The 10,079-nt window shown below is 39.1% G+C and overlaps 1 protein-coding gene across 1 annotated transcript; it reads right to left on the bottom strand.

Annotated features, from left to right (window-relative positions):
• Positions 1-6,499: 6,499 nt before the first annotated feature.
• On the bottom strand, positions 6,500-9,726 carry MGP (matrix Gla protein). The gene is made up of 4 exons (XM_079937038.1): positions 9,576-9,726; positions 8,092-8,124; positions 7,287-7,362; positions 6,500-6,878 (listed from the first exon to the last, which is right to left on the bottom strand). Exons 1-4 carry the CDS (start codon positions 9,634-9,636, stop codon positions 6,737-6,739), a joined length of 312 nt encoding a protein of 103 aa, XP_079793164.1. The 5' UTR covers positions 9,637-9,726; the 3' UTR covers positions 6,500-6,736.
• Positions 9,727-10,079: the final 353 nt, after the last annotated feature.

The following is a 10,079-nucleotide window of genomic DNA, read 5'->3' as shown; positions in this document are numbered from 1 at the left end:
GGTTGGTCCCTTTTCCAGGAAAAATTTACAATAGATAGATTCTAGTCACACTTTCCTGGATACTATGGCTGTTCTATAGAAATGTATTTCCCCAGTTTTAGTGTAACAGCTATCTCCTCTTTCCTAGCTTTGTAATTTCTCCTCTGGTATAGTCACATGTTTGAAGTATAATTCGCTCCTGGAGCAAGTTAGTATACTTGTGAAGGTTAGTGTAGTGAAGGCTACAGCCCCTGCTCCTGCAGTTGGTCACAAGACCACTACTAATACTCGTTGTATTCCTCTTTAACGGCCCATTCTAGATTCCCTCACTCTTAGTTAGCACATCTGGTGGTCTAGGTGTCTAATTTGGTAAGTGAAATAGACCCTCATTCCTGAGAGTGTGAGGTGATCACCATGCCCTTCTCAGACCATGGCTGATATACTTGTCCATTTACTGTTACGAATGGGCAGAGGAATATCAAGATATATTACAATGGCTTACCTGGATAGCAAATGTGTTTTTCCCTTCTTAGATTCAGAAGCCCTGTCTTCTCCTGAAGAATATGCTCAACCATCCCCTTTAGGAAAGATGACTCCTTTACTTGCTAACTGGTCTTTTATCATGAAAAGCCTGAAGTGACCAGGGAGCAGCTAGAACTTAAATGGGACTCTTCCAATGTCCCTGGTGAAACTGTTCTCTCTGTATGAACCAGGATTTCCAGGCCCACAGATATTAGAATTTTAAGGATAGAAAATATAAATTCCTCATGTGAGTTACAAAATATGATACATAGAGCCACTCCTGCTTTCATACCTTAGTTCTCAGACCCATGTATTCTTCCTGTTGGAAACATACCACTATATAATGCTTGGTAGTTTAAGGTGTATAACACATCCTGCATAAAGGTGCCCCATTCTTTTAGGGAAAGCAGAGTAGGTTAATATGTTCTGGTCTGAATTAACTTCAATTGCCAGGGATTCTTACTGGGGGAGGGGTCATGGAAGCAGGTTTATCTGGTGATAGAGAGGTAACAATGCCTGGGTTCCAGAGAAGGACCATCTAGGATGAAATAGAACCCTAATTCACAAATAAAAAACCAGAGGCAGGGACTTCCTTGGTGGTCCAGTGGCTAAGTCTCCGGGCTCCCAATGCAGGGGGCCCGGGTTCGATCCCTGGTCAGGGAACTAGATCCCACAGGCTGCAACTAAAGATCTTGCAAGCCCCAACTAAGACCTGGTGCAGCCAAATAAATAAATTAAAAAAAAAAAACCAGAGGCAATCTAGGCAAAGTTTCAGGGTTCCAAATCAAAATGAGTTTAGGATAGAATTTACTCTCATTAGAGTTCTGCATTATGACAAGGAACGAGGCCAGAAGCAGTAGGATTGAGAAACTGAAGGAAAGTCTACTAATGATGGATAATCAAGATACTCAAGAACTCGGGTGTAGAACATCAGATTACTTGCAGATTTCTATTATTAAAAAGGTAGATGTATAGATGAAAATAGTGCTTGAACATACTACAACTACTGCTATATAAGCATATGACTCTAACTGCATTCTAATGTGGATATTTTATTATTACATAAAAGTATTGGTGTAAGAATTCCAAACCCAGTTGAGCATGAAAGCTAAGATCATGATTTTCCTTAAATCAGAATGAACTCCCCTGGCCTAATCTTCTGAAACTGCATGCTCTGTCAGCATAGGTAGAAGAGAGGAAGAATGGAGTGAGTACAAACAGCCCAGTGCTATCAGTAGTTTTTGGTTATAAGTCCTGCTGGCTGCCTTCAAGAGGGACTGTCTTGTTATTTCTTAATATCCAGAGTATAGTGCATTACAATAATAGTAATAGTACCATAGAAAATAACAGTAGAAATAGCTAACACTTATTAAGCACTTACCATATGCTAGACAGTGTTCTGTGCACTTTATATATAATCATTTATTTAATGTTTACAACTCTAAGGTGGGAACTAGAATTATCTTTTTTACAGATAAGGAAACTGAGGCCCAGCAAGGTTAATTAACTTAACCAAGAATTTCACAGTTCAAAGTGGTAGAGCTGGGAGGCCTACTGTCAAAGTCCTTATTCTCAAATGTTATGCCAAAATCCTAAATTGCTTTTATGGGAAGGGAGCAGAGCATCCTGGCTGTGTTTAAACACTCTTTGGTTCCCAGGACATACTACTCCATGAAAGGCCTTACCAAGATCATTAATGGGGAAAAAAAATAAGATCTGTGACCTATCACTTCATGTGTCTTAGCTCTAGACAAACCAGAATATTTCAAAAAAGAAATAGGACTGAGAAGGTAGATAAAATTCTGACTGAGGCAGAAACTACATTAAAAATAGCTTCATCAGATGGGGAGGTAGGAGATTATTACACATATATGGATCATTTATAAATAACCCTTTAAAAAATTGGCTTAGGGAATTAGATTTTATGAGGTCAGGACAAGTGAATTTCTCAAGAGAATAGAATTACCTGCCCTTGCAATAGTCATTTAGTCTCTAAGCTCTCAAATTACTCAGTGTAAAAGAAGGGAGTTGAATTAGGTTATTGCTGAACTCCTTGCCAGCTCAAAAACTATGAATCTAGTGTTGTATAATAAATAAAACAAGAGGTCTGGAGCTGACGGACCCTGGTCTCCCAATTTACTATCTGAATGTCTGTCATAGGTCTGGTTCCTGGGAAACAAACTTTAAGACTTGGAAGTCTGTATACAGATGGTTTATTGGGGAGTACTCTTGAGTATAACAGGAGAGGGGAGAGGGAAGTAGGAGCAGGCAGAATGAGCATTTGAACTCTTATGCAATTGCAATAAATGCTTCAGCCAAGTCTATGGGGGACTCTGAGGCTGGGATGACCGTTTGGAGTAGTCGTGCCTGATAATGGATTTTAGGCCAATAATAAGTCTCAGGGATGGGGTTTACCTTCTTTCTGGAAACAAATAAAGAATCAGACAAAACATATAAAGCAATGGTTTTCAAGGCCTTGGACATCAAGCAATGAAAGAGAGTGATCCCTAGGAGATGGGAAACAAACGAAATGGTCCTGTGATTGCCACAGCTTATTATCTTTTTTTTTTTTTAACATCTTTATTGGGGTATAATTGCTTTACAATGGTGTGTTAGTTTCTGCTTTATAACAAAGTGAATCAGTCATACATAAACATATGTTCCCATATGTCTTCCCTGTTGCGTCTCCCTCCCTCCCAGCTTATTATCTTAAGAGAATTTCCAGGTCATGGTTCAGGGAGGTGGGACCAAGATGGAATCTAGTGGACATTATGAGGTGAAATGGAGTTGTAAGTCCTGGGAGAATATGGTGGTTATAACTCACATGACAAAATACTGGAGAGGAGAGAGTGTCTCTGGATATCTGTGGAGAGAACCCCTCAGGTAGGCAGCAGAAAACTGATTGGCACATACATGTGGGGAAATGACCATCCAAGTGGAACAGAGGGAACAGTGGTTGGCACTAACTCAGGGCTGGGATTATTGCCTATTCCTACCACCCAATCATGGGATATTGGGTGCAGTATTCAGAAGGTCTTGCCTCAGTTTGGGGGAAATAATTGTCCCTAGACTAAATGCTGCATTGGTCTCACTTTAAAAACAAAACTTAAAATGATCAAGCTTTTCCCAAGTGATTTAACTGCATCCTAGAACAAAGTTCAAGAATACTTACAGAAATACAGGGCTATCTGGTACAGTTTGCAATGTCTGGCGTCAAATAAAAGATTAACAGGAGTTCAAAGAAGTAGGAAATTATGATCCATAAAAAGTAGAATAATTAATCAAAATCAACCTGGAAGTGACTCAGTTATTGAAATTAACAGATAAGGACATTAAAATAGTTATCATAACAGTATCCAAGATGTTAAAAACGTTGAGACATGGAGAATCTGAAAACACCCATATCAAACTTCTGGAGATGAAAACTATAATGACTGAGATGAAAAATACACTGAATGGGATTAACAGTAAATTAGATATTGCTGAAGATAACATTGGCAAACTTGTAAATACGTTAAAAGAAACTGTCAAAAATGAAACACACAGAGAAAAAACTACTTATAAAAATGAAAATAACATCAGGAAGCTATGGAACAACTTCAAGTGACCTAACTTGCATGTCATTGCAGTCTCCAAAGGAGAAGAGGAGTGAGGGAGGGAAAATATTTGAAGAAATAATGAGTGAAAAGTTTCTAAACTTAATTCATTTCAAGAAGCTCAATAAACTCCAAGAACAAGAAAAATAAGGAAAACCACACCAAGATGCATCATAACTAATTTAGTCAAAACCAATGATAAAGAGAAAAATCTTAGAAGCAGCCAGAGATAAAAGACATAGTGCATACAGAGATATAAAGATAGGAATGGCAACATATTTTATATCAGAAACACTGTAAGCTAGAGGACAGTGGAACAATATCTTAAAGGAATTAGAAGAAAAACTGGCAGCATAGGTTTCAATATACAGTGAAAATATCTTTCAAATATGAAGGCAAATTTTTAAAACTTAAAGAATCCAGCAGATCTGCACTATGAGAAATGTTAAAGGAAGTCCTTCAGACAGGAAGAAAATGACACCAGATGGAAATATGGATGCAAAAAAGAATGAGGTCACTGGAAGTGGAAATTACATGGGTAAATGTATGAGATATTTTTGTATTATCTAAACCTCTTAGAAAATAATTGACTGTTTAAAACAAAAGTAATAAAAAAGTATTGTAAGATCTATAACATATGTAGAAGTAAAATGATAATCACACTGTTTAGACTCTTTACATATGAGATTATTGAGATAGGTTTAAGTCTATTATCTTGCCATTTGTTTTCAAATGTCCCTTTTGTTGTTTTGCTCCCCTTTTCCTCTATTTTTTTTCTTCCTTTTGGATTACTTGACCTTGATGCGAAAGAGATGGGAAACAAATAAGGTAAGCCCTACAATTGTCCCAACTTCTTAGAGAGTTTTCAGGCCATGGGACAGAAAATGAAACGCTGAGAGAATGTTATGGCCTTCCTAACTGCTACCAGTATATCTGGTGACCATGTGAATAATGCCTCAATTTGAGTGGCATACCACTGCATTCACTACAGTGTCTTCAGAAAGTTACATCTCTGAGTTTCAGTTTTACCATCTAATACGTATTACTCATCTTCTGCATTTTTCTAAAATCTAATGAGTTACTGCATGCAATAGAGCTTAGAAAATTGTAGAACACCCATCATTATATTAATACGATGATGGGTTAAATTATATGACACACATTATTGTGATGAATCTAACAGTTTCAGAATTGGCTGATCACTCCCAGGCATGACTAGTCAGTCTGGTTTTTTAGCGTTCATTGAATACCCTTTGTGAACAGACATAGCACCAAGGCTATAGAGAGAAAAGAAATTGCAGTTACAGTGTCTGCGCTCAAAGAATTTACCATACTGTTAGACAAACAAATATACATAAAAGAAATTTAATCAAAACATGAATTGAATAATACAATTGTACTTGAATCCTTACATAAATTCTTTTTTTAATTTTTGTTGAAGTATAGTTGATTTACAATGTTGTGCCAGTCTCTGCTGTATAGCAAAGTGACTTTAAATACATTCTTGAAGTGCTGGATCCTGGCTTGCATAGTGTGATGGGAGCTGGGTGGACTTAACCATCACTGATTTCATAAAGTACTTGAATCTTAAGCTGGGTTTTGAAGGCATAGAAAGATGCTCCACTAAAGAGATGGAGGCAGTGGGCCTACCAGAAGGAACGGATGTAGGGATGGACATGCAGCAGTCCTCATGACAGAGGCGAACAAGGTCTGAATTGGGATTGAGAAATCCTGGGCTCTGTCCCTAACTACCAAGCAGGAGACTCTGGAGCCTCCTCATTGGCAAACCAGGCCTAAGGGAGCTCTAGCATTTTGTATGGCTCCAAAATTCCATGATCGAATCTTGTAAAAACGTCTGGTCATTTTGAAAGCACACATATTTTCTTGACTCAAGTAAGAGTCAAGACTGTAGCACCTTAGGATATGATAACATTCAGGTGAGGGTGATGAGCCAAGGTACAGAGTCTGGAATCCACATGGAAGGAATTTAGGAGTCATTTGAAGTTTGGGAGCAGGGGACTTCCCTGGAGGTCCAGTGGTTAAGACTCTGCACTTCCAATGCAAGGGGAGTGGGTTCAACCCCTGGTGGAGGAGCTAAGATCCCACATCTTCACGGCAGCCAAGGAAAAGAGTTTGGGAGCAGGAAAATCATATGACTGATCATCTATGATGTTTGAAAATCCTGGAAAACATATACTAGGAAGCAGTGATTCACGGATCCCAAGGTAGAGAGAGTCTAGACAAGTTATGGGTGAGTGAGTGTCTTCTAAGATGTGTTCTTCCTGTGCACTTATGCTTCTAATCAACATTAGAACACGATTAGCAGAATCTACTGCTCTGGGCTAGGTGGGCCTTGATTGAACTATTTCAGGATTTTCCCAGAATAAATCAGACTCACAAAATGTAAGTATCCTACCAGAAGTTTATTATGGAATAATCACACATCTTAACTTCCCTTTGACCTTCACTCCACTGCACTTTCATTACTTTTCAACTGGGGGCAGGAAAGAGGAGTGCAGCCAGACAAGAACATTTAAGGAACAATTAAGCAGTTCGTATGTGTCTATATAGTTCAGTGATGCTACTGCAAGGGAATACAAAACCAGGCACCAGGCTCTGGAAAGAAACTTTTTCCAATCTCATTTGGCCCCTGGGCGCTGCCGGAAATAACGATTGTAGGCAGCATTGTATCCATAAACCAAGGCATAGCGTTCGCAAAGTTTGAAGTCGTCACAAGCTTCCCTGTTGATCTCATATGCAGGTTTGCTGTATTCTCGGATTCTAGAAAGTGAAAGAAAAGAGGCCCAAATTGAGAGGCATAAAGAAAGTGGAGAAATGAGAAAAAGGAAAAGAAAAAAAAAAGAATAAGAAAATATCATAGAGAGATCTCATTCATCCCCCAATATGAAGAGATACTTGTAGAACAGGGAGGAAAGGTGGAACAGGGATTTTCTTTTTTAATGGAAATAGAAATTTTCTCTCTGTCCTCCTTTTCCTCCTCCCTCCCTCTCCTTTCTGGGCCTTTCACAAAATAGTCTTCTAGAAATTCAGTTGTTTTCTGTACATTGTTTTTAAATTCTTTGATTTGGGAATATAATTAGAAATAATATATATGATGGAAAAAAACCCATTTCTCACTCCATTCAGATCTGGGAAAGATGACCTCCCCCATCAAGTTTTGTCACCTACCTCTCTTGGGCTTTCACCCTCCATCTCTGTTGCGGGGATATAAAGATATTAGCATTTCTCCTGTTAATGAAGGGATCTTAAAACAGAAAATAAGTGCAGTCTTAGGGAGACAGTTGTTGAAAATATTTCCATGAATATTCTCTGACAAAAACATATTTGAAAGCTCATTCGTTCACGCATTGCTTGTAACTAGAGATCTGCGAAAATTAAATGGTAGATAGAGCAGATTTCGTATACTGCCTGATCGAATACCTGATCTTGGTATTCCTACTCACTGTGTTTCTTATTCCTGTGAGGAGAAATTCTCCCTGTCCTGAGGCCTTGTTAAGCATAATTTTAGATTTCCAGTAAATGAACAGTTTAAACATCATAAAAATAATGAACAAATGAAAGATGAGAGTGATATGCTATTTATTCCTATACTCAGTCTTTATAAGTTGATATTCGATAGCATCCAACTGCTGATGCCTGTGGTCTCCCAGCAGACTCGGCCTCCAATTCTGTACTTTGTCATTACTCCTGTTTTCCATCTGTGTGGTTGATATGGTACCGACTTAAAATTTCCAAATGAGATTTTATGGCTCCTAAGTATGTTGAAAGCATACTTGCCATCTTACACTATTTCAAACTTAAAAAATTGCTCATCTGGTGATTTTTATAGTTGAATTTTTAAATTTACTTAAGTTTTCCAAAAGAGACCCTCTTTTCCCTCCCTGTTAAATATATTACCTTTTTGTCTATTTAAGAATTGGGAGAGGTTCTTCAATACATGAGATTTCAATAAGGAAGTCAAATATTCACTTACTGATTTCATAGGATTCCATGCTTTCATGAGATTCTGGAATTAAAAAAAAAGACCCATTTTATTGCTACCTTTCACACACCACAACAGTCTAAATATAGGGAAGGAAGGGGAAGGAAGAGCCCAAAAGATGGGAGAAATATATTTAGCAGTGTGGTTATTACAAATTTCAGGCATTTAGGATTTATGAGTTGTTTCTCTAGCTCTGTCCTTGCTGGGATATCTCTACTCTTTAGTTTTTCCGGTGTTGAAGGAGCTAGTGCCCGTGGTATTGCCTAAAATTTCCCAGGGGCTATGAAGTCTTTAGTCTTGAGAAATAAGACAATTTAAGCGCTGCACACAAGGCTCCAGAGAGCCTTCCTTGCTTAATTTGGGACCTGTCTGAGAGCAGGGCCAAGGAAGGGACAAAGGGCCTAGAAAACAGGCAAGTTTCTCCAGGCAGGCTGGGCAGATGGCTCAGCTTGGCTTTCCCAAGACAAGTGTCCAAGAGGTTCTGAAAGCCTCTTAAGAGCCTGTGTTAAATTGACAGCCACAGAAACCACTGGCTTCAGCTGACATCTCACACTGGGCACAATGCCAGTTCAGAGAAAGAACTCAGCTGATGCCAAAGCAACAGTCTTCTTCTTTCTACCACTCTCCTGGGCACAGCAGGTAAATCTGGCAATAAGAAGCTCACGTTTGCAAGCAAGTGAATATAATTGAAAAGTTAAAAAGAAGGTGAAGAAACCAAATCTTCTGACACAGAAAACTGGTGAATAATTTCAAGAGGAGGAAGCAAAATACAGATGGTTATTAATATAATTGAGCTCAGGAATACCTGGAATACCCAGATAATTGAAGTATAAGACTGAATGATCTAAAAATAATTTTGTTTCAGATTTCCTTTCTTTAGCTTTGAACACACACAGAGATATTTAACAACACACAGAAACCAAGCAAAATTTGTCTTTTAGCAATAGAAACGAAGGAATCGATTTTTCTCTGAGGTTCTTTAAATGTAAAACTTTACTTTAAAATTCATCCACTGAAGAAATATGGGAAGTTCGTGAGACTGTCTTGCTCTTAGAGAGAGCTATACATAAAACTTCATGTGAAAACTGAATCTCTTAAAGGTGAGTGATTCAACCGATACCCTTAAGCAATTGTTATCAAAGTCTAAACACACATCCTTAAAAAAATGAGAGCTCAGGGGCTGGGAAGTTGATATCTTCTTTCTGAGACAGCAGAATTTCCAAGTGTAGAGTGACTTACCATAGAAAGAACTTGCCTGCTAAGTTACTTACAATAGTCCGGATATTGAAGATATAAAAAAGACTCGATGGAACAGATCAGTGTGCAAAGGGCTTGGGAAATGTTAAACTCATAGTCCTCTAAGATTATAATAGAGAAAGGGGGAAGAAAAGGAGGAGGGAGAGGAAAAATCCATGTCAACTGAAGTCAGAGGCAGAAAAGAAAAAAACAAAGAAATGGCAGGAGAAAGTTCTCACCATAACAGAGAGCTGCCACAGCAAAGGCAGCCAGGATGGAGAGAAGGAGTAGACTCCTCATGGTGTCTCCGGGTCGCTCTCACTGTCTTGTGCAGCGGCGGTGGGGAGAGAGGCTCCTACAGGCTGCTGGTGAAAGGCTGTGGAGTTTTTATAAGAATCAGAGCAGCTGAAAGGGGAGGAACCAGTGGGAGGGGGCCGGAGAAGGTGGGGACTGGTTGGCACTCAACTAGCACTGGGACTTTTCCCAAATATTCATTCCTTACAGATATTATCTGCTCCGGGTGAGCAGTTTTCCCTCATTTCTGGACCCGACTGTGCTACAGCAGCTGCTGCCCTGGTACACAAGTTGCGGCCACCCCATGTCTGGGTCAGAGCTGGCACAGGTCCACGGAGAAGGGAGTTGCCACAAACACATGTTTGCCTTTCTAATTCCTTCTCTGGTCTGCCCTCCTGGCTCTGACTTTGGGTCTTTCAGGTTTGGTCCATAAACAGAGCCATAGTGTT

Source organism: Stenella coeruleoalba, assembly GCF_951394435.1.
Source record: "Stenella coeruleoalba genome assembly, chromosome: 11".
NCBI lineage: Eukaryota > Metazoa > Chordata > Mammalia > Artiodactyla > Delphinidae > Stenella > Stenella coeruleoalba.
This window is presented reverse-complemented; position numbering and strand designations above follow the sequence as displayed.